The sequence below is a fragment of the Pseudophryne corroboree genome, chromosome 1 (assembly GCF_028390025.1).
Source record: "Pseudophryne corroboree isolate aPseCor3 chromosome 1, aPseCor3.hap2, whole genome shotgun sequence".
NCBI classification, from domain to species: domain Eukaryota; kingdom Metazoa; phylum Chordata; class Amphibia; order Anura; family Myobatrachidae; genus Pseudophryne; species Pseudophryne corroboree.
The window spans coordinates 460,258,872-460,284,423 of record NC_086444.1 but is presented as its reverse complement, the minus strand read 5'-3'; the positions used below and the strand labels follow the sequence as shown (position 1 = coordinate 460,284,423).

The window sequence follows — 25,552 nt, the reverse complement described above, 5'->3', positions numbered from 1 at the left end:
TAATGTTTGTTGATCCTCTTGATATTAACCCTGCCCTCAGCAGTCATTCTAGGTTATGCAAGGTACATGCCTGTACCTTTTTCATTCATTTGAGAGCTCTGGACAATAGTAAACGTGTCATTCCTCCTTAATCTTGAGCTATGTGTCCACAATGGCATTGTTGAAAACCAGCAGATCTATGTGTTGAAGACCTTGAGCCATCACAGCTAGACTTCTGATACCATGTAAAGTAGTCTGGGTGCAAATGACTCTGAAGAGCTGCAGAAGAGTACCTTAACTTACTGTAATAATGCTGAATAATGGCTGAAGAGGCATTTCCTGTATGACAAAGTGGATGGCAACGATGCAACTTCCGCCATCCACATACAGCATACTGTACATCTAGAATAAAATTATGAATTACAAGTTTAAAGAGTCTATAAAACCATATTCACCATGTACCATCTGAAACCAAGGTGGACAATGAATTTGTTTAGAGAGAATCTCTGTGCTTACACAGATGTGCTGCATAAGTCTTGCTCTTTACCGAATCCGCTCATCACTAGTATCTGTATACTGTATGCATTACATTTTTGTGGTTATTGTAGCACACCTTCACAAAGTGTTTCATTAGTTCATTTAATTATGAGGGCCTCCTGATCTTTGTAGTAGCTTAATGAATCCTTTACATAATTATAACAATTATATATCTTTCAAAAGATCTGTGGAAAAGCTGGGCTGAGAACTTATGTTTTCCTGAAAATCTAGTCCACAACATGTCTTTACCAAAGTCACCTCTATTCATGGCACAGCTCACTTGCATGACTATGCACTCTCCAACTATTTCCTGTCTTACAAGTATTATTTCCTGTCTTACAACTACACTTGCTAATCTTTAAGTCAACGCACCTCCTCCACTTGTGCACCTGTTAAGGACTCGGGGGCTGATTCAGCACAGCAGCGATCAGGTCTGAATTGCATATGCGTTGGCGCCGCAATGCGCCGGCACATGGCAAGACAGCCAATGGCTGTCTTAGCCCTGCGATTGCCTCTGCCTGATTGACAAGCAGAGGCGATCACTGAGCGGGAGGGGGCGGGCCAGCGGCATTTGGACACCATTTAGGGGACACGGTCCTGGCAATGCAGGAGTGCCCGGACCGTTGGGGGGGTAGGCCGCAGCGGCTACGTGACGCACATGCAGCCGCTGCGACCCGGGCAGCGACAAGTAGCTCCCTGCCAGCGCACAGGAGCTGCACTGGCTGGGAGCTACTCTTCCAGTACAAAAGCATTGCTGCTGTGTGATGCTTTTGTACTTGTTTGGGGGGGAGGGGAGGGGGGGGGTCCAGCCTGACATGTGGGGCGGACTTGCCCTGTGTCTGAAGACTGATTGTAGATGTGCTAAATTTAGCACATCTGCGATCAGGTCTGAATTAAGCTTTTGAGACTTTGTAAACCAACCACCAGCCGAGGCCAAATTCTACTTTCAACTCTGTTCCAGTACATAAATCAGATCTTTTACAACTGTTTTGGTATTATTTTGAAGGATTGTGCGACATTTTACAGTGGTAGTTCTATATCTATAATTCCTTGGAAACAATATGAATAATGCTCCATATTTACAATTTATAATTATTGTAGCAAAGCATAGCTGAAGTTGTCCGCAGTGGAAGCGTCTCTTCAAGAAATCCTTATGTTTCAAGAGTGGGGTCAGAAGAAAGTGGTAAGTTCAAATTAAGTTTGAATTAAAATAAATAACTGTACAGTACATCATCAGTGTTTACAGTGTGTGGTATAGTATTAGAGGGATCTTGTATTCAGAGCCATAGGTGTCAATCCAATTAGCTGCGAAGGGGGCGAAGTGCCATTGCCGCAGCATTTAAACGCTGGCAACGGCACCCAATCTTGCACCTTTTGCAGCCTGGATTCTGCTTGAATCCGCTCAAAATTGCTCGGACCTCTATGGGGTGGCGAGCACTTTTGTACAAATTCAGGCTGCCGTAAAGTGCGTCCACCGCCGCGATGACACACACCCGTGGGATCATTGCAGCTAATTGGATTGACCCCATAGTTGGAATAAGGACAATTTGTTGTTTATACAACTGAATTTTAATACTCATTTTACAATGACAGAAATACTTCCATTTGCAAATTATAGACAATGGGCCTAATTCAAATCTGATCACAGCAGCAAATTTGTTAGCAGTTGGGCAAAACCATGTGCACTGAAGGGGGGGACAGATATAACATATGCAGAGAGAGTTAGATTTGGGTGGGTTATTTTGTTTCTGTGCAGAGTAAATAATGGCTGCTTTATTTTTACACTGCAATTTAGATTTCAGTTTGAACACACCCCACCCAAATCTAACTCTCTCTGCACATGTTATGTCTGCCCCACCTGTACTGCACATGGGCATACCTCCCAACATGACCCTCTCCAGGAGGGACACAATGCTCTGCTCCTGGACTTCCCTCTTAATGTATGATTGCCATCACCTGTGGTAAGACACCTTTCTTATCCATTAACCTGTTCAACACAGGTGCCGGCAATCATAAATTAAGAGGGAAGTCCAGGAGCAGAGCATTGTGTCCCTCCTGGAGAGGGTCATGTTGGGATGTATGCATGGGGCCTAATTCAGAGTTGATCGCAGCAGCAAATTTGTTAGCAGTTGGGCAAAACCATGTGCACTGCAGGGGAGGCAGATATAACATGTGCAGAGAGAGTTAGATTTGGGTGGGGTGTGTTTAATCTGCAATCTAAATTGCAGTGTCAAAATAAAGCAGCCAGTATTTACCCTGCACAGAAACAAAATAACCCACCCAAATCTAACTCTCTGCACATGTTATATCTGCCTCCCCTGCAGTGCACATGGTTTTGCCCAACTGCTAACAAAGTTCCTGCTGCGATCAACTCAGAATTACCCCCCATGGGGGTAATTCCAAGTTGATCGCAGCAGGATTTTTGATAGCAAATGGGCAAAACCATGTGCACTGCAGGGGAGGCAGATATAACACGTGCAGAGAGAGTTAGATTTGGGTGGGTTATTTTATTTCTGTGCAGGGTAAATACTGGCTGCTTTATTTTTACACTGCAAATTAGATTGCAGATTGAACACATCCCACCCAAATCTAACTCTCTCTGCACATGTTATATCTGCCTCCCCTGCAGTGCACATGGGCCCTCATTCCGAGTTGTTCGCTCGTTAATTTTCTTCGCATCAGTGCGATTTTCCGCTAACTGCGCATGCGCAATGTTTGCACTGCTGCTGCGTCAAGTAAATTTGCTAAGAAGTTTGGTATTTTACTCACGGCATTACGAGGTTTTTTCTTCGTTCTGGTGATTGGAGTGTGATTGACAGGAAGTGGGTGTTTCTGGGCGGAAACTGACCGTTTTATGGGTGTGTGTGAAAAACGCTGCCGTTTCTGGGAAATAACGCGGGAGTGGCTGGAGAAACGGGGGAGTGTCTGGGCAAACGCTGGGTGTGTTTGTGACGTCAAACCAGGAACGAAACTGACTGAACTGATCGCAGTGGCAGAGTAAGTGTCGAGCTACTCAGAAACTGCTAAAAAAATTCTATTCGCAATTTTGAGAATCTTTCGTTCGCAATTCTGCTAAGCTAAGATTCACTCCCAGTAGGCGGCGGCTTAGCGTGTGCAATGCTGCGAAAAGCAGCTTGCGAGCGAACAACTCGGAATGAGGGCCCTGGTTTTGCCCAATTGCTAACAAAAATCCTGCTGCGATCAACTTGGAATTACCCCCCATGTGCAGCCAGTATTTACTCAGAGTTGCACAGAAACAAAATAACCCTCCCACATCTAACTCTTTCTGCAAATGTTATATCTGCCACACAGGGCCGGTGCAAGGGTGTTCAGTGCCTCCCTGCAAACTATAAATTTGCGCCCTCCCTCCCATACTTAATAAAGGGACAGTGCGCACCGAAGTCGCACGCCGCAAGAAACGGGTGGGGTGTGGCCACACAACAGTACCAATTATAATTACTCCACAAAGTAGCACAATCTTGTTCACATTACACTGCACATTGGGGGTCATTCCGACCCGTTCGCACGCAGCGGTTCTTCGCTGCAGTGCGAATGGGTAAGAACTGCGCATGTGCGCTGTACGCATGGCGCACGCGTGTCGTTGCCTGGCGACGGCCATCGCCAGTGAGAAATGTAATTGCATCGGCAATCGCAAGAAGACGGACAGGCGGGAGGCGTTCCGGGGCGGACACTCACTGTTTTTCAGGCGTGGTGAGTCCAACGCAGGCTGACCCAGGCGTTTGGAGGTCGGATGTCTGACGTCACAGCCGAGTCCTTCATCGCTGGATCCGTCGCACTGGTGAGTAGCTGCAGGGCTGGTCTTGTTTTGCTTTAAACTTTTTTAGCATAACAGGGCTGCACTAGCGTTTGCAGCCCTGCTATGCTAAAATACACTCCCCCATAGGTGGCGTCAGGTTGATCGCACGAGCAGCAAAAAGTTGCTACGTGCGATCAACTCGGAATGACCCCCATAGTGCACAGAGGGGACTCGATGCCCCTCTGTCGATATTCCGACTGTCAGGATTCCCGCATTGGTCTCCTGACTGCTGGAATCCCGAACATCGGTAAATCATACCAAATATGTCTTGTCAACAAATGTGGCAGGCTGGCAGCTGGGAGTGCAGTGCCTAACTTACTGTACTTCCGGACACGGACTTGCTTTGCCTCCGACGTGCACGGCATCACTGGTGTGTGTGGTTGAGCTCCCTTTCTGCTGGGTGGGGGCTTGGAGCCTCTTCTCGCTCTAACAGCTGTGCCAGCGGGCTTCCTGTAATGCAAGAAAGCTGTGATGGGTAACGCACTTCGGGGGATGGGTCCACCTGTGACACGTGTCCAAATGTCCCCACAGAGAATCTTCCCACTACAGGTGACCTGCCACTGCTCAAAGAATCAATGTCACTCCGCTGCATACCACTATATATATATATATATATATATATATATATATACACACACACACACACACACACACACACACGTAGAAAGATAGATAGATAGAAAATCCACCTATATATATATATATATATATATAGCAGGTAGAGGCGGCACTCCAAGGACTTAATAACTATTGTAAAAGATAGGTGGTAGACACCATAGGCTGTGGTAACGTTTCAGTTTAATCAATAAACTTTCGTCGGACCAAATAATACAATATACCCTGTGTATCCCACGATGTGCGTCGCGTGTGAAAGTCCCGGCCGGTGACGTCACAATCCTGCGACGTGCGCCGCTCGGCGCCGCATCCGGTCCGTCTGTAACCATAGAAACAGTGTAACCGTGATTAAAGGGAAAAGAGAAACAAATCCCAAAGGGAGACAGCAGGTGTTTAAGCTCTAAATGCGGTACATGCCTATATACAGCGGCAACCAGAATAAGGCTTGAAACCCAGCTGTACTCAGAGAATCAATGTCAAAATGTAACAAAAATATTAATAAATGTGTCGCTGATATTAAAGGAATGTAGTACATAAGGAGCAAAGGAAAGCAATAATAATAACGGCAGGTTAATGGACAGTTGGCATCAAAGAAAATAAGCGTGAGCATAACAAATTAAGCCTCTTGGTAATAATAATACAGTATCATAAATGCTAATGATGTCCTGCAAAAAAACCAAAATAAACCAAAATAAACATATTGTATCACGCATATTAGTCTAAAACTAATATCTTGATTACAAAAAGCAATTCAGATTAAGCTGTTCGTTCAAGCCCATAGGGGCAATGGTGTTCAATTTATGTATCCAGGTAGACTCCAGTTGGAGCAACGTCCGACCCCTGTCTCCACCCCTGATGTTAGGGGGGAGCTGGTCAATGGATGAGTGAAGAAGGAACCTGTTTCCAAACTTTTTCACTCATCCAGCCGGACCGGTTGCGGCACCGAACGGCGCAGGATTGTGACGTCACCGGACGGGACTTTCACACGCGACGCACATCATGGGATACACAGGGTGTTCTTCTATAAAGGTATGAATTTGTTTATTGTATTATTTGGTCTGACGAAAGTTTATTGATTAAACTGAAACGTTACCGCATACTATGGTGTCTACCACCTATCTTTTACAATAGTTATTAAGTCCTTGGAGTGCCGCCTCTACCTGCTATTTTTAATACGCTGCAAGGCGTGTTTAGGAGGGCAACCAGGCAACTACATTTGGCTTGTGGACGAGTGCCAGCTCCCTTGGTTTTATATATATATATATATATATATATATATATATATATACACAGACAAACACACAGATACAGATAGATGGATGATAGACAGTCAGATAGATAGACAGATGATAGACGGACAGATAAATAGATAGATAGATAGACAAGTAGACAGACAGATCATAGACAGACACATAGATAAATATATATAGACAGACACAGATTAATAGATAGACAGACACATAGATAGATATATCATAGACAGACACATAGATAAATAGATATAGACAGACACATAGATAGATATATCATAGACAGACACATAGATAAATAGATATAGACAGACACATAGATAAATAGATATAGACAGACACATAGATAAATAGATAACAGACAGACAGACAGACACATAGATATATCATAGACAGACACATAGATAAATAGATATAGACAGACACATAGATAGATAGATAGATAGATAGATAGATAGATAGATAGATAGATAGATAGATAGATAGATAGATAGATAGATATACCATACCTCCCAACTGTCCCGATTTTCGCGGGACAGTCCCGTTTTTTGGGGACTGTCCCGCTGTCCCACCCGCGGGCCACAGTGTCCCGCGGTGGGGGGGGTCAGTTGGGAGGCTCTGTCAATCGCTGGGTGAATAGACGCTGTGCGCATGCGCACAGCGTTTATTCAGTGGAGTCAGAGGGAGAGGGAGCATGCCAGCGGCTCACAGAGCGCTGGGCATGCCCCCTCATTGACGAAAACGGGGCGTGGCTCGTGATCGCGGGTCCTCAGCGAAGCCACGCCCCTTTTCATAGGCAGACAATCACACATAAAAAGAAAACTCACTTTAGTTCCTCTGTAGTGGTCCCGAGCAGTCTCACTTTTGTTCCTGAGTCCTGTCAGGTGATGAGATGGCTCTGTCCATAGAGATGGGGGCATCTAGTGGCTCCTGGCAGTACTGCAGTCAGCAATAACTGCAGCTCTCTGCTCCAAGCCGTCCTTTGTTGGTCCCGTCCCCACACCTCCTCCTGCTAGCGCCAAAGCGCTGACACAGGACTGGAGGAGCTGACATCAGCGGTTGGGCTGGAGTGGGGGGACTAGAAGTTCCACGATCCAGGCTGCCGGCTGCCGCTGCTTGTACAGTGATAAGCGCAGCGGCAGCCGGCAACAACAGTGCACAGTGAAGGGATGCAGAGCGCCTCTCCTGCCTGGAGCTTACCTGCACTGCATCCCTTCGCTTAGCGGGTTCTGCCGGCTCTGTGTACACATTGGGCCTAATTCAGAGTTGGTCGCAGCAGCAAATTTGTTAGCAGTTGGACAAAACCATGTGCACTGCAGGGGAGGCAGGGGGTCATTCCGGCCTTATATCGCACGCTGCCGTTTTTGCGATGCAGCGATCAGGTCACTACTGTGCATGCGTATGCACCGCAATGCGCAGGAATGATGTACGGGTACAAAGCGGAACGTTGCTGTGCGATGGATTTAATGAAGAATCCATTTGCACAGCCAATCGCAAAGAGATTGACAGGAAGAGGGCGTTTGCGGGTGTCAACTGACCATTTTCTGGGAGTGTTTGGAAAAACACAGGCGTGTCCAAGCATTTGCAGGGCGGGTGTCAGACGTCAATTCCAGGCAGGCCTGGCGCTACCCGCTCAGCAAAGGGATGCAGTGCAGGTAGGCGCCAGGGAGGAGAGGCGCTTTCCCTGCACTGCATCCCCGCTGCTGCGCCATCCTGTCCCCCCCTGCTGCCGGCTGCTGTGCCTGTCACTGTATGACAGGCAGCGGCGCCGGCAGATTAAAGCCTCCTCTCCTCTCCCTTTGACATTCTCTACGGTAACAGTTCTCCTACCCCAGGCGGCGCTAACATACGCTACCCATTGTTTTCTCCCCGGGCCTCCCCTCGCTGGAATTACACTTGCTCCGCCTCTTTTCCGCCGCGGCCACTCAGACATCCCAAGCTGTGGCATGTGCGCATGCACAAGAAAATAGCAAAGGGGGAGCGCGGCATCAGCGACGCTGAGACCTGAGTTGCCACGGCGGAGCAAGTGTAATACCAGCGAGGGGAAGCCCAGGGACAAAACAACAGGTAGCGTATGGCAGCGCTGGCTGGGGGAGGAGAACTGTTACCATGGAGAATGTCAAAGGGAGCGCAGTGAAGGCAGCTGAGTACATCCTGCCCTAACTGATCGGACGAAGGGGGCAGAGCTTCACGAATGAAAGGGGGCGGAGCTTCACGGACAAAAGGGGGCGGGGCTACACAGAACCAGAAGACTGTAGTACCACAGAGGTGCGGGAAGATCCTCTTCAAATGTAAGTAGTCTCTCTCTCCCCCCCTCCCTCTCCCTTCCTCCCTACCAACTTGACACTTGCCTGCCATACTGTATAAAATGGGGACACCTGCCTGCCGTACTGTATAAAATGGGGACACGTGCCTGCTTAATGTGTAAAATGGGGACTCTCGCCTGCGTAATGTGTAAAATAGGGACACTTGCCTGTGTAATGTGTAAAATGGGGACTCTCGCTTGCGTAATGTGTAAAATGGGGACACTTGCCTGTGTAATGTGTAAACTGGGGACTCTCGCCTGCGTAATGTGTACAATGGGGGCACTTGCCTGACGTACTGTGCAAAATGGGGACTCTTGCCTGCTGTAAAGTGTAAAATGGGGACTCTCGCCTGCGTAATGTGTAAAATGGGGACACTTGCCTGCCGTACTGTGTAAAATGGGGACTCTTGCCTGCGTAATGTGTAAAATGGAGACTCTCGCCTGCGCACTGTGTAAAATGGGGACACTTGCCTGCCGCACTGTGTAAAATGGGGACTCTTGCCTGCTGTAATGTGTAAAATGGGGACTCTTGCCTGCGTAATGTGTAAAATGGGGACTCTCGCCTGCGTAATGTGTAAAATGGGGACTCTTGCCTGCCGTACTGTGTAAAATGGGGACTCTCGCCTGCGTAATGTGTAAAATGGGGACTCTTGCCTGCTGTACTGTGTAAAATGGGGACACTTGCCTGCGCACTGTGTAAAACGGGGACACTTGCCTGCCGCACTGTGTAAAATGGGGACACTTGCCTGCCGCACTGTGTAAAATGGGGACACTTGCCTGCCGCACTGTGTAAAATGGGGATTGTTGCCTGCTGTAATGTGTAAAATGGGGACTTTTGATGTTTGTTTTTTTTCCCCCTGTGGTGGCCGTGATGATATCAGATGAGACCACGCCCATATCAATGAGGCCACGCCCCCTTGCCAGGAGCGCACCCATGCTTTTTCTTTTTATAGCTATGGGGGGGGGGGCTTTTTTTAAATGTAAATGGGGGGGGGGCGCATTTTGAAATCTCGCACTGGGAGCCAAATTGGCTAGAAACAGCCCTGGACCACATCCTTTTATTCAGCGGCGCTGTCCCTTTGTAAAGTATGGGAGGGCGCAAATTTTTAGTTTGCAGGGGGGCGCCGAACACCCTAGCACTGGCCCCGATTCCAGGACCAGACAGGCTGAAGTTATCGCAAGGGCTGAGTAAGTTCTGAGCTACTCAGAAACTGCACAAACTATTTTTGTACCGCTTGGCTGCACAGCAAGTATACACTCCCCAGTAAGCAGCGACTATGCGTTTGCACGGCTGCAAAAAGTAGCTAGCAAGTGATCAACTCGGAATGACCCCCGCAGATATAACATGTGCAGAGAGGGTTAGATTTGGGTGGGGTGTGTTCAAACTGAAATCTAAATTGCAGTGTAAAAATAAAGCAGCCAGCACAGAAACAAAATAACCCACCCAAATCTAACTCTCTGTGCAGATGTTATATCTGCCACACCTGCAGTGCACATGGGGGGTCATTCTGAGTAGTTCGTTCGCTGCAGTTTTTAGCAGCCATGCAAACGCTATGCCGTCTCCCACTGGGAGTGTATTTTAGCTTAGCAGAAGTGCGAACGAAAGGATCGCAGAGCGGCTACAAAGTTTTTTTGTGCAGTTTCTGAGTAGCTCTAAACCTACTCAGCACTTGCAATCACTTCAGACTGTTTAGTTCCTCTTTTGACGTCACAAACATGCCCTGCGTTCGCCCAGCCACACCTGCGTTTTTCCTGGCACGACTGCGTTTTTCCGAACACTCCCTGAAAACGGTCAGTTGACACCCAGAAACGCCCACTTCATGTCAATCATTCTGCGGCCAGCAGTACGACTGAAAAGCTTCGCTAGACCCTGTGTGAAATTACATTGGTCGTTGTAATAGTACGTCGCACGTGCGCATTGCGCCGCATATGCATGTGCAGAAGTGCAGTTTTTTAGCCTCATCGCTGCACAGCGAACGAATGCCGCGAGAGATCAACTCTGAATGACCACCATGGTTTTGGCCAACTGCTAACAAATTTGCTGCTGCGATCAGCTCTGAATTAGGCCCAATTACAGTAAATGTTTTGTGAAAACGTGGCTTCTGTTTTTCAGATCAGCTGTTTTTTTCTTTCATGTGCAGAATCAGCATATTATGACAGAAAGTCTGTACTCTTCATAGAACACACTGATCTGATCATGTTTGGTCAGCTCTATCCATTACAATGAGTTCTAGTTTCCTTCTAATTAAATCAACACCATCTTACAGTATACAGTAAATGTATTTGTATATCTGCAGAAATTAGAATAATGTTGCAAAACCAGTACATACAGTACTGTAATGTCTCATAACTGGAAATTATGTATACTGTGCTGTAAACAGACATTTAGCTTTTTTTTTGGCTCGTAAATATAGTATTGCCCAAAATATGGACCACACAAGCCATAAAACAAATGTGTGGCTTGAAATATATTGTATAGTACCTAGTCACCTGTAATTCTAATAAGCATTGCTGTAAATTAACATATGGGTAACCATGCAAAAGGGGCATTTTTTATATAATATTTCACTGACCCAGCTATAATGCGTTCAGTATATAGAGTAGGCACCTATGATTTATTTATTCGCTACATTTCAATCAGTAACTTTATATAATTGTCTTCGGGCCTAATTCAGATCTGATCGCAGCAGCAAATTTATTAGCCAGTGGGGCAAAACCATGTGCACTGCAGGGGGGGCAGATATAACATGTGCAGAGAGAGTTAGATTTGGGTGGGGTGTGTTCAAACTGAAATCTAAATTGCAGTGTAAAAATAAAGCAGCCAGTATTTACCCTGCACAGAAACAAAATAACCCACCCAATCTAACTCTCTCTGCACATGTTATATCTGCCTCCCCTGGCTGCAGTGCACATGGTTTTTCCCATTACCTAACAAATTTACTGCTGCGATGATATCTGAATTAGTCCCTTAGTTATGTAGAAATAACACCAATATTAATAACTTGATAGGAAAGTATTGTAACGGATGATTGTCAATAGAAAAGGATTTAAAACTGCAGGACAAGAGCACCAAAAAGAATAATGGCAATCACAGACGTCTTTCTAGTGCCATAGGGCATCATTTAGAGATAGACGCAGCGATGTGAAAACAAGTTAATGCAGTAGGCATCTTGGGTAAATAGATGCCTCCTACCTGCTTCTGTGATCCACTGCTGCATCCTATGACATAGCTCACAGATCACTCTGTAAAACCATTGGCCATCTAAGTGAGCCTGGGGCTACTCAGATTGACCATCGAAGCTCCGTAGCTGAGGCCAGGAAATCTTTATCAGCCCCCATTTTAGGTGACACTAGTCATTTCTGCCCCTGCCCCACCCCCAAATGGCCACAGCCTGATTGAACAACTGTGAGAGAACTCACAGTAGAAGAGCGGCGCAAGCGTAGTACAGATCTTCTAACATCAGAGTAGTGTGCAAGCCAAATATAGCATGCATGCTATATTTAAAACATATCCATGTTACATTTAAAGGAAATCTGACAAAATGAAAAATAAAATAAAATCTATGCATCCACTAGAAAGAAGTAATTTATATCCGTCTTCAAGTGCACTACATTCTACAGCACCTGGACATTCCAGGTACCTACGCAAGGGTCTTATTTGTCGATTTCAGCTCAGCCTTCTATACAATCATCCCCAGCATCCTCCACCCCAAATAACTTCACCTAGGGGTCCCAGAAGCTACCTGTTCCTGGATAGTAGACTTCCTGACAGATAGGACACAGGTGGTGAAAGCGGGGGAATTCACCTCTCAAGCGCATTCCATTAGTACAGGGGCACCTCAGGGCTGTGTCCTCTCACCCCTGCTCTTCTCCCTGTACACAAATAACTGCACCTTAGAGGCACAATCAGTAAAGATCATCAAATTCGCCGACTACACCACCATCATCGTCCTCATCAAGGGACGAATTGGCCTATAGACGGACGGGAAGCAGACCGGTTGGTCCAGTGGTGCAGCCACAACAACCTTGAGCTTAACCCCAATCAAAACTGTCAAGATGATAAAGGACTTCAGGAAGAAGTCAGCTAGTGTACCTCCGCTAACAATTGCTGACAATGTGGTATCGCTAGTGGACTCCTTCCAGTTCCACAATCTCCCGGGACCTTAAATGGGGGTCCAATGCTGACACCACTGTCTTGAAAGCGCAGCAGAGGTTGTTCTTCCTTAGGCAACTAAGGAAGTTCAACATCCCAAAGAAGCTTATGCTTCTCTTCTACTCCGTGATTGTGGAGTCGGTACTGTGTTCCTCGATACTGGTATGGTACAGCTCCGCCAGCGAGAGGGACAGATACAGGCTCCAAAAGGTAGTCAGAACCGAGGAGAAGATCATCGGGGCCGACCTTCTCTCAGTCCAGGACCTGTACCTGTCCAGAGCTAAAAAGCGGGCAATGAAGATAGTAAAGGACCAGCTACACCCCGGCCACAGCATGTTTAACTTGCTTCCTTCAGGCAGGCGTTACAGGGCCATCCCCGCCAGGTCCACCAGAAGCATTTCTTTCCCCAAGCGGTCCGCCTGCTGAATACCTGAACATTGACTGACTAGACGTACTGTAACTCACTGGTGTCCCTACGGTATTCCTATTTGTATGACTTTACTCCCCCCCCCCCCCCCCCATCTGCTTATCTGTTACCCACTTGGCTGTTGTATAGCAAATCGAAGACAAATTTCTAGTATATGAAAGTATACCTGGCCAATAAAGCTGATTCTGATTCTGCAGTGGTCATTGGAAAATGCCATTAGCACACTCTTTAAATGTATGTGCCGCAAGTCATGGGGGCATGGACTCGTGGCACGCCCCCATTTCCATGACGACTCTTGCTGGAGGCGGGGGCGCGCCGTAAGTCCGGGTGAGACCGGGAAGGGGCTGCTAAACCAGAGAGCCAGAGGCTGCGCTGTGCACGGCCTTCCTGGCTCTCTGTTGGACCAGACCGGCCCACCTGCCCATCAGTCCTTCTGGCATTTGCCAGAAATGCCAGATGGTCAGTCCGGTCCCGGGTGATGTCACCCCCCCCCCCCCCCCCACATGACAGGCAGCCCACCTCACTCAGTACACTGCATTGTCCCCATTCATTCTGTTAATCCAACTCTGCAATATAGCAGCTCTGCCATCCAGTGATGCCACCATGGCTAGTTGGCTACAGAGTATTTTATACCTCTTGTGCTGCCCACTTCTACAAAATGTTACAGGGACACTTTTAGTTCCCAATCTACCCCTGGTTTCAGACACAACTTCAGCAAAAGACTCAAGGAAGGCTGCAACTGTGTACAATCAGGCCCCATAAGATGCCCTCTGTAAACAGGCATATATTCAACTCTGCAGTGACCGGCCAGCAGCTAGCTCCACACCGTATTCATAAAAAAAATCCCATCAAGGAGGAGTTGCAGTCAACAATGTCACCACACGGAATCACTTCTATATATATATATATATATATATATATATATATATATAGTGTATATATATATATATATATACACATACACAAAGGTTGAGTATCCCTTATCCAAAATAATCACATGGCTGCACGGCCCCAGAAATGGCCCTGTATAATAATAATATTTACAGAAAAGCAGCTCCTCCTGTTGGATCCTTCAGCCAGCAACAGATCTCAGGCACTTATAGTGAAGTACTTAGGGTTTCATTTGAATCTCAAACTCAATAAGCAGGCTTTCAAATAGAACAGGGGTGGCCAGACTTTTGGAGTCGGCGATCTACTTTGAAAGCTAAAAAGCTTTTGTGATCTACCTAGGAGGAATAATAGCGCACGCAAAAAAAAGGGCGTGGTATAACAAAAGTGGGCGTGGTGTAAAAAGTGGGCGTGGTATAACAAAAAAAGGGACGTAGCCTTGCTGCGCAGAGTGTAATGACTGTCTCGCACGAAATAACACATTGGCCCACACAGGTAAAAACCTCAAACACATATGCCCCCACAGTGCCAGATACACATATGCCCCTACAGTGCCATGTGCCCACAGTGCCAGATATGCCCCCACAGTGCCAGATACAGATATGACCCCACAGTGCCAGATATGCCCCCACAGTGCCAGATACAGATATGCCTCCACAGTGCCAGATACAGATATGCCTCCACAGTGCCATGTGCCCACTGCTAGATATGCCCCCACAGTGCCAGATTATAGATATGCCCCCACAGTGCCATGTGCCCGCAGTGCCAGATATGCCCCCTTAGTGCCAGATATGCCCCCACAGTGCCAGATATGCCCCCACAGTGCCAGATTACAGATATACCCCCACAGTGCCATGTGGCCGCAGTTCCAGATATGCCCCCACAGTGCCAGATATGCCCCCACAGTGCCAGATTACAGATATGCCCCCACAGTGCCAGATATGCCCCCACAGTGCCAGATTACAGATATGCCCCCAGTGCCAGATATGCCCACACAGTGCCAGATATGACCCCACATTGCCACATATGCCGCCACTGTGCCATGTGCCCGCAGTGCCAGATATGCCCCCACAGTGCCAGATATGTTCCCACAGTACCAGATATGACCCCACAGTGCCACATATGCCCCACATTGCCACATATGCCGCCACTGTCCCATGTGCCCGCAGTGCCAGATATGCCCCCAGTGCCAGATTAGATATGCCCCCACAGTGCCAGATATGCCCCCACAGTGCCAGATATGCCCCCACAGTGCCAGATATGCCCCCACAGTGCCAGATATGACCCCACAGTGCCACATATGCCCCACATTGCCACATATGCCGCCACTGTGCCATGTGCCCGCAGTGCCAGATATGCCCCCACAGTGCCACATATGCCGCCACTGTGCCATGTGCCCGCAGTGCCAGATATGCCCCCACAGTGCCAGATATGCCCCCCGTGCCAGATTACAGATATGCCCCCACAGTGCCATGTGCCCGCAGTGTCATGTGCCCGCAGTGCCAGATATGACCCCACAGTGCCACATATGCCCCACATTGCCACATATGCTGCCACTGTGCCATGTGCCCGCAGTGTCATATATGCCCCCACAGTGCCAGATATGCCCCCACAGTGCCAGATATGACCCCACAGTGCCACATATGACCCCACAGTGCCACATATGCCCCACATTGCCAGATATGCCCCCACAGTGCTCACCGTGCTGTGTGGAGAGAGCAGCGCGCGCTTCTCCTGCCTGCCGTACTGCCCCTCAGGCTGGTCTCCGGCGGTGACGGCAGCGTGTATAGCTCAAATCAGGCGCCGGTTCGCGAGCTCTGATTGGCTAACGAACCGGCGCCTGATTTGAGCTATACACTCCGCCGTCACTGCCGGAGACCAGACTGAGGGGCAGGACGGCAGGCAGGAGAGGCGCTGCTTCAAGTGGATGGGCAGCGGATCGCGATCAACTGGTCGCATGTCCGCGATCGACTGCTTGGCCACCCCTGAAATAGAATATACAGTATGTGGCTTATCTGGTAGTCTTTATACCTGGGACTTTTTCAATTGTTAGGGTGAATCAGGTGAACAATCCAAAGTATATATAATGAGAGCCTAGCACCAAATACGCCATGCAGAATAATAGTGTAGTATGCTCCAAAAAAGTTTAATATATAGTTTAATAAAAGTTTAATATATAGATGTGCCCTCAGACATCTTGCCTCAATACGCCACACAGTGGGAGATGCCTGGCTTAAGTGAACCAGCAGTTCCCGTGCAACTAGCGGTGACTATCTTTTTTTTCCGAAAATGCATTTTATCTGCATCGCTATGTGAATAAGATGCACAAGCAGACTCTGCTGATTAAAATGCATTGCAAATAGGACATACTGTAGAAGCAACTTTTGCTGATTAAAATTCTATGCAGCATGCCTATATTTTGTGTGCGACCGTGCCTGTATCTGCATGAAAAATGCTACAGTACGTTAGAGTGTTTTCTATCATAGCATTTTGTATGCAGATACAGCTGCAGTCACACCCAGAATATAGACATGCCGCATATAATTTTAATCAGCATAAGCTGCTTGTATGTCCTATTCACATACTTTTGCGAATAATACATATTTTAATGGAAAAAGTCGCATGAAAAGTCGCTATCTGATACCAAGTCACAAACAGCATGGTGTGACTAGAAGGGCTGTTTGACGTGCAGGGAGTCTAGATGTATGTGGACATATCTATAGGTATACAAGATTAAAAAACGGTACTTCAATAAAATGGGATCAGTACTGGTGACATTTGTGCTATGCTCTGATCCCATTTTATTGAAGTACAGGGTTTTAGTCTTGTATACCTACTGTATGCTTGAGAGAGTGAAAACATATTCCATACCACTAACATGCTTTATTATTAATGTTACATAATTGTTACTTTATTTAATTATAAGCCACAGCATGGAACAATGAGACCTGATAGTTGTATTTCTTTAGCATTGGCGTCACGTCAACTGAGCTCAGCTCTTTGTTAGGAAATCGTTTTCATAAAGGGATAATTGGCATGCACGATAGGTAACATGATTAATGCAGCAGTAGATATGCATAATAGTTTTTAGTCTGTATGTCATAAATAATTCTCACAGTCATTATAATGGAATAATTCTAAGGAACCTCAATTCTGTACATTGTACTATATTTTTCTTAGTGCTAAATGTAAGTAACAGAATTTGGAAAAAAAAGTCTAATTAAACATCTTGTTTACAGTAAATACACTATATTGTTTGATCTTTCACTGCAAACATGTCTACTACAATTACATGTAAATAAGCGTATTTTCATACAGAATATGAGACTTTCTAGTAAACACATCTTCGAGAAAGTTATAACACATTCTTTGACTACAATTTTTATATCAGCAGCCTCAAATGCATCATTGTACTCTATGCCAATGGACACAGACGTATATCGTGGGATATATGAAGACCCTGATGAGTTAAGGGCTCAAACCCTCAAAATAAACAGAGAGCAGCTGTCTCTAATTGATGGTGAACTGGGCTCTGGTAACTTCGGAACTGTAAAAAAAGGAATATTGACAATGACCAAGTAGGTTCATAAGATGAAGTGTATTAAATTACATGGCATTTGCACTGCTTGTTTATTTAGTAAATATAGGGAACAACAATACAATTACATACATGCTGCCAGTGGCGTAACTAGAAATTTTTCTCCCCCTAGCCAAAAAATCCTTCGGCGCCCCCCCCCCCCCCCATACCCCCCGTAATTGGCACTAGCAAAGGTACAAAAATGCGCGCGCCGGCAAAAAGGGTGTGTGGCTTTGTCGAAATGGGCGTGGCTTTGCGTGGAGGGCGTGGCATTGCAGGAAAAGACTACCTTATACCCCAGTTTTGCAACCTGCACGCCCAGACGTTGGCCACCACAGGAAAGAAAAATAATCCTGATTCATGCCCCTTACATTATTTGTCATTTTTCCTCCTTATAGTAATGCCCAGTGGCCCTCATTCCGAGTCGTTCGCTCGGTAATTTTCTTCGCATCGCAGTGAAATTCCGCTTAGTACGCATGCGCAATATTCGCACTGCGACTGCGCCAAGTAATTTTACAATGAAGATAGTATTTTTACTCACGGCTTTTTCTTCGCTCTGGCGAACGTAGTGTGATTGACAGGAAATGGGTGTTACTGGGCGGAAACACTGCGTTTTCGGGGCGTGTGGATAAAAACGCTACCGTTTCCGGAAAAAACGCAGGAGTGGCCGGAGAAACGGGGGAGTGTCTGGGCGAACGCTGGGTGTGTTTATGACGTCAAACCAGGAACGACAAGCACTGAACTGAACGCAGATGCCGAGTAAGTCTGAAGCTACTCTGAAACTGCTAAGTAGTTTGTAATCGCAATATTGCGAATACATCGGTCGCAATTTTAAGAAGCTAAGATACACTCCCAGTAGGCGTAGGCTTAGCGTGAGCAACTCTGCTAAATTCGCCTTGCGAGCGATCAACTCGGAATGAGGGCCAGTATACATTATTCCACATACTGCAATGGCCCTTAGACATTATTCCACACACAATAATGCACATGACACAATATGCACACACCATAATGCCCCCGACACATTATGCCACACACCGTAATGCCTGTGACACATTATGACAGGAATCGCAATGCCCGTTATACATTATGCTACACACTGCAATGCCCCTGATACATTATAGCACATACAATGTCTGTGACACAGTATGACACACACCACAATGATCCTGAGACATTATACCACATACCACAATGCCCGTGATATAGTATACAACACACCGTAATGCCTGATACATTATGACACACACCGCAATGTCCGTGATACATTATGCCACACACCGTAATGCCCATTACACATTAAGTTCTACAGTAAGGCTTCTAATTACTTTTAAATTACCTGCTCGTTGCCAGGGGTTTCATGCTCTTGGTTCCATGCACGGTGCCAGGGGTTTTCATGCTCAGGGTGTCATGCTCGTTGCCAGGAGTTTCATGCACTGGGTGTCATGCTCGTTGCTAGGGGGTAGTGCTTGTTGCTAGAGCCATGCTCCCAGTGCCACATATGCCCCCAGTGCCAGATATTCCCCCACAGTGCCAGGTATATGCCCCTAGTGCCAGATATTCCCCCACAGTGCCAGGTACATGCCCCCAGTGCCACATATACCCCCCCCAGTGCCACATATGCCCCCTCAGTGCCTGCTCCCCCACAGTGCCACATATGCCCCCTCGGTGCCTGCTCCCCCCAGTGCCAAATATTCCCCCACAGTGCCAGGTATATGCCCCCAGTGCCAGATATTCCCCCACAGTGCCAGGTATATGCCTCCAGTGCCAGATCTCCCCCCCCCAGTGCCAGATCTGCCCCCACAGTGCCAGGTATATGCCCCCAGTGCCAGATCTGCCCCCACAGTGCCAGGTATATGCCCCCAGTGCCAGATCTTCCCCCCACAGTGCCAGGTATATGCCTCCAGTGCCAGATCTCCCCCCCCCCCAGTGCCAGATCTGCCCCCACAGTGCCAGGTATATGCCCCCAGTGCCAGATCTGCCCCCACAGTGCCAGGTATATGCCCCCAGTGCCAGATCTTCCCCCCACAGTGCCAGGTATATGCCCCCAGTGCCAGATCTGCCCCCACAGTGCCAGGTATATGCCCCAGTGCCAGATCTGCCCCCACAGTGCCAGGTATATGCCCCCAGTGCCAGATCTTCCCCCCACAGTGCCAGGTATATGCCCCCAGAGCCAGATCTGCCCCCACAGTGCCAGGTATATGCCCCCAGTGCCAGATCTTTCCCCCCCACAGTGCCAGGTATATGCCCCCAGTGCCAGATCTTCCCCCCACAGTGCCAGGTATATGCCCCCAGTGCCAGATCTGCCCCCACAGTGCCAGGTATATGCCCCCAGTGCCAGATCTGCCCCCACAGTGCCAGGTATATGCCCCCAGTGCCAGATCTGCCCCCACAGTGCCAGGTATATGCCCCCAGTGACAGATCTGCCCCCCACAGTGCCAGGTATATGCCCCAAGTGCCTGCTCCCTCCCCCCCCCATGTGTTGGAGGGACACGGAGCGCGTCGCGCGTCTCTCCTGTGTCCCTCCTGGCTCTCCCCCGCTGGTCTAATAAAGGAAGTGCCGGTTCGTGAGCCAATCAGAGCTCACGAACGGCACTTCCTTAGACCGGCCGGGGGAGAGCCAGGGAGGGACACAGGAGAGACGCGCGATGTGCGTTCCGTGTCCCTCCAACACAGCAGGGAGGGAGAGGAGACCGCAGATTGACATGCGGACGCTCGTCCGCATGTCAATCTGTTCTAAGTCAGTGGCGCCCCCGCAGCCCCTCACCCCCAAGCCACCGCGAGTACTGAGGGGGCAGTAGTTACGCCACTGCATGCTGCAACTAAATTGAAATAATAGAAGTGGTGTACATTTTTTAAAATCTATTTACTGGTTGCACTGTGCTGACCTCAGTGCAGTTTGGTTACCATTATGACATTATATGTAAATATGTAAATGGTGCATGTAGTTATGCTATAATCTGTGTATACCACCAAAGCATTAATGTTTTATCTTAAGCATTCTTCTCTTTATGTTTTTGACTGAGTCCACAATACTGGAGACAGGTAGTATGCTGACAGATCACCCATCAGACAAAGCAGCGGATCAGAGATGCCTCCAGCAGCCTTAGCATATACTGTAATTGCACAGTTACTGTGGGCAAAGACACAGCAGCTGTGTTTTCTGCATCCTCTGAATCTGACCTTCTTTTAATCTGACAGTCTTAGGAAATCTTGATTTGATGTGAGGGCGGGCATTTTTTATTCTCCCCATTTATGACAATGAATGGGGTTGTCCACAATAGGTCAACCTATTCATTCTCACTTAAGGAGAACACAGTTACTCCGAGGCTATAGATAAATTCCCCTTCCCTGCCCTTTTGGAATAGCCTGATTTGTATCACTGCTTATGGGTCTGCCCAATGATTCAAGCCCCCCATTCTGGGCTATTCTTGGTATAATTCCACCTGGTATTCAGGCCTCAGAGGTGTAAATAATTTGCTATTAGCTATTTCCAGGGTTTAAAGTGCTTCTGGAGAGGTGGTGGAACTCATTTCCTCCACCACCTACACCCTCACCTCCCACTAGGTGGAGCTAGGACTAGTGCTAGGGTTTTCGGCACTCCCCGGTAAACTTTAAGTTTGTGCATTACCTCCCATACTTTATAAAGGGACAATGGTCTCACAAGGAAGGGGTGTGGTCACACAACAGTACCCCCAATTCAAATTACACCACAGAGTAGCACAGTCTTATTCCCATTACACCACATGTAGTGCCCCTGATTCATATTACGCCACATAGTGTGCCCCTTATTCATGTTACGTCACTCAGTAGACATCACTTAGTAGTGCACTTTATTCACGTTTTGCTACACAGTCATACCACTTGTACATGTTATGCAGTACTGTGCAAGTCTGTGGAGGAGGTGGAATTAGTTCCACCTACAATTACAGGTGGTGGAACTCAGTTCCACCTCATTCCCCCCCACTTTAACCCCTGGCTATTTCATCCACTGTCCATCAGTTGTGTATCCAAAATACCCCACCATCACTTGACCTATTTTAGGAAAAGCTATTCTTTTTGTTGCATATGGATTGGTTGGAGGCATCTCTCCAGAAGAAGCAACACAATAAGTTATTTTTTCTATCTAGGAAACTTTAATTTGCACTCTGCCATGCTCTACTAGGGAACTACTATGAGGCTCATTCAGATTTCTGTATATCTTTGGTTGTGTTACTGTATGCCATGGGGCAAGATGGCCGCTAGTCCTTATTTGTATATTTTGTGTCCTGTGATCTATGCTATCACACTATCTTTAAATGGCTATTACCTCTTTTTTTTCTTATTTTTTTAATGTGCACTGCATTGCTGATTTAGAATTATGCTTTACCTTGTTCCATAACTGTACTCATATTTGTTTGCCACATATTCATGGCCTGTGTGACTTGTATGTATTTAGATTTTTTGCTTCAATTAATGATTTGAAGACTTGAAGACTGGATGTAGACTTGAAATAATAACTTGCTTCCAATCTGCCAACCATAGAACCTGTGTCCCTTATAAAAGGGGTTAGTTGGCAGCCTGAATTGTCAGCACTGTGTTTTATTTTTACTTGTGAAAAAGATGGAACACTGAATTAACACAATTCTACTATTACAGGTCTAGAAGACAAGTTGCTGTTAAAATTCTCAAGAATGAAAGCAATGAGGCTTCAGAACTGCTGACAGAAGCAACAGTCATGCAGCAGCTGGACAACCCATATATAGTCAGAATGATCGGCATTTGTGAAGCAGAGTTTTGGATGCTGGTAATGGAGCTGGCAGAAGTAGGACCACTAAATAAATTCTTGGCTAAGAACAGGTATATTAAATAATCAAGATGCCGATATGCTCAAACCATTATAAGAGTAAATCCACTGAAAAATTTTTGTCTTCCTTTAAATCATTACATTGAATGCTACAACCTTAAATAAGACTTTTGCTTGATATCGCCTGTAGAAAACTCTAAACTGCCATTTACCTATAATCATATGCTCATATAATATTAAGCTTCCTTAGCAACATGCAGTATGTAAATGTGAACAACTATGGCCTTTAATGGTTACAGCAGGAACCAGCAGGAACACAGTTCCTGAACCTCTCATTAAATATGACATAATCAAGAACCGGGTTCCTGAACCTGTCCTGGCCAAAAATGTTTAGTTTTTTTTTTTTTCGATAAGGTAAGTTTTATTTTAAAGTCCATTTTGAGTGCCTTCTTTTCTATCTATCTATCTATCTATCTATCTATCTATCTATCTATCTATCTATCTATCTGTCTGTCTGTCTGTCTGTCTGTCTGTCTGTCTGTCTGTCTGTCTGTCTGTCTATCTATCTATCGTAGCTATCTATCTATCTATCTATCGTAGCTATCTATCTATATATCTATCTATCGTAGCTATCTCTTTATTTTAATAGCTCCACCCCCTGAACCTATTTTTCCAGAAATACAGTAGTACTGGTTACAGATATTACTAAGAAAAGTCAGTTTTTGAAAACTACAGTAAATGTGAAATAACACAATATTTACATATTTTCTCATACGTCCTAGAGGATGCTGGGGTCCACTTCAGTACCATGGGGTATAGACGGTTCCGCAGGAGCCATGGGCACTTTAAGACTTTTCAAGGGTGTGAACTGGCTCCTCCCTCTATGCCCCTCCCCCAGACCTCAGTTTAGAAAATGTGCCCAGGCAGACTGGATGCACTCCAGGGGAGCTCTACTGAGTTTCTCTGAAAGACTTATGTTAGGTTTTTGATTTTCAGGGAGGTCTGCTGGCAACAGTCTCCCTGCTTCGTGGGACTTAGGGGGCAGAAGTAGGAACCAACTTCCTGAATAGTTTCATGGCTCTGCTTCTGGCTGACAGGACACCATTAGCTCCTGAAGGGTACAGAACGCTAGCAGCGGCTATGTGCTCACTCCCACAGCCTGTCGTCACCCCCCTTGCAGAGCCAGAAGTCAGGTGAGTGTAAGAAGAAAAGGATCTTCAGTCATCGTGATGGCTAAAAGGTACCGCCCGGTGGGTGGGAACGCTGCGTGCCATGCTACCCATCACACACAGGCACTGCAGGGTGCAGGGGGGGGGGGGGCACCCTGGGCAGCATGAAACCTAGTAAAACTGGCAGATAAGGGGCATAAGTTGCTGAGGCACAGTCCTACCCCCGCCCAGGGCTGGCAAGAGAAATCTTGGGGCCCGGTACACCAATTTCTCCGGGGCCCCCCACCCCGCCTAGACTCCTCCCCCCCCTTATAAAGCACAAAGTCGCTGTAAAAAAATTATATATATATATATATATACACACATATACTGTATATATATATATATATATATATAAAATATACAGTATATATATTATAATTTATACATATATATATACACACACATATATATATATATATATATATGGTCCTTGTATGGGCGGCATACAAGGACCATATACACAGATGCAGATCTGAGGGGAGGGCACCGGAGCAAGGTGAACGGAAGTCCGGAGTGCCAGGGACATTTTTTGTATATATATATATGTATATATATATATATATATACACATAGAACTCACCATACACACATTTATATAGAATAATATGGCAGTACCTTGACATAGTATACAGTATGACGGGCTGTGAGGGTGCCATCCAGGCACGTAGGGCGCAGGGTTGGACAGAGGTAGTGCTGCGGGCAGCTGCTATAAGGAGCCCTGACTCACACAGTCAGTGTAGCCTGTGTTTGCTGCTGTGCTGCTCGGCTCTGCAGCGGCAGCAGATCGTCAGACAGGGACGGGGCGGCAGAGAGGCATGCCGCAAGCATAATGAAGGCAACAAAGCGAAGACCAACCAGACCAAGCAAGTGATGGGGCCAGGGCCGGTGCTAGGGTGTTCGGCGCCCCCCTGCAAACTATAAATGTGCGCCCTCCCATATTCCTTTGGCGCGCACCGGGAAAAGGGGTGTGGTCTCACAAGTAAGGGGCATAGCCACACAATAGTACCCCCATTCAAAATTACGCCACAATGTAGCACAATCTTATTCATCTTATACGTAATGCCCCACAAGTAGTAGTAGCGTCCTTATATGTAATGCACCCCAGTAGTAGTAGCATCCCTATGCATAATGCCCCCCCAGTAGTAGGAGCGTCCTTATACGTAAGGCCCCCCAAGTAGTAGTAGTATTGTTATATGTAATGCCCCCCAAGTAATAGTAGCATCCTATACATAATGCCCCCCCAAGTAGTAGTATCGTCCTCATACGTAATGACCCCCCTAGTAGTAGCGTTGTTACACGTAATGGCCCCCCCATTAGTAGCGTTGTTACACGTAATGGCCCCCCCATTAGTAGCGACGTTACACGTAATGCCCCCCCTGTAGTAGTAGCGTCCTTAAAGCACACATAAACGCACACAGACATACCACACACACACACAGACACAATACACACACACTTCCCTCTCACCCTTCACTTACCTAAGCCAGTCTCCCTCTGAGTCTGTACACTATAGCAGCCTGGTCCGTGTAGCTCCGCCCCCTTTGGTCCCGTTTAGCCCCGCCCCTTCCGTCCCGTGTAGCTCCGCCCCCTTTTGTCCCATACACAGCGCTGTCCTGTCACACAGGTGAGGGGAGGGGAGCGGAGGGAGGAGGATTTTAATGCTACAAGCACCGCTACCAGTGTCTGTCATACAGGCACAGCAGCAGCAGCAGCAGTGGGGACAGGACGGCGCAGCAGGGAAGGAATGCAGAGCAGGGGGAGCGCCTCTCCGTCCTAGCGCCTCCCTGCACTGCATCCCTTCGCTGAGCAGGTAGCGCCGGGCCTGGATGGGCCCCCCCTTGAAGCTCGGGGCCCGGGAGGGTTGTCCCCTTTGACCCCCCTGTCGCCAGGCCTGCCCCCGCCAGTATAAATAATGGTAGAAAAAGGTATGGGGGAAGCACGCCATTACGGGGCGGGGCTTCCTCCTCAGTCAGCCAGCACAGTGCCCTGCGCCATTTTCTCTCCTTC

The 25,552-nt window shown here is 47.2% G+C and overlaps 1 protein-coding gene across 9 annotated transcripts in view; it reads left to right on the top strand.

The window, feature by feature from the left end:
* Nucleotides 1-25,552, top strand: part of SYK (spleen associated tyrosine kinase) — a 233,913-nt gene that overhangs the window by 151,334 nt on the left and 57,027 nt on the right. For 8 of the 9 annotated variants that reach the window (XM_063913684.1, XM_063913683.1, XM_063913682.1 and 5 more), the window contains 3 exons: nt 1,618-1,699; nt 17,363-17,549; nt 22,187-22,387. In XM_063913684.1, the coding sequence (XP_063769754.1) occupies nt 1,618-1,699; nt 17,363-17,549; nt 22,187-22,387 (470 nt within the window). The remainder of the gene's footprint in view (nt 1-1,617; nt 1,700-17,362; nt 17,550-22,186; nt 22,388-25,552) is intronic. The other variant, XM_063913679.1, reaches the window with a different exon arrangement.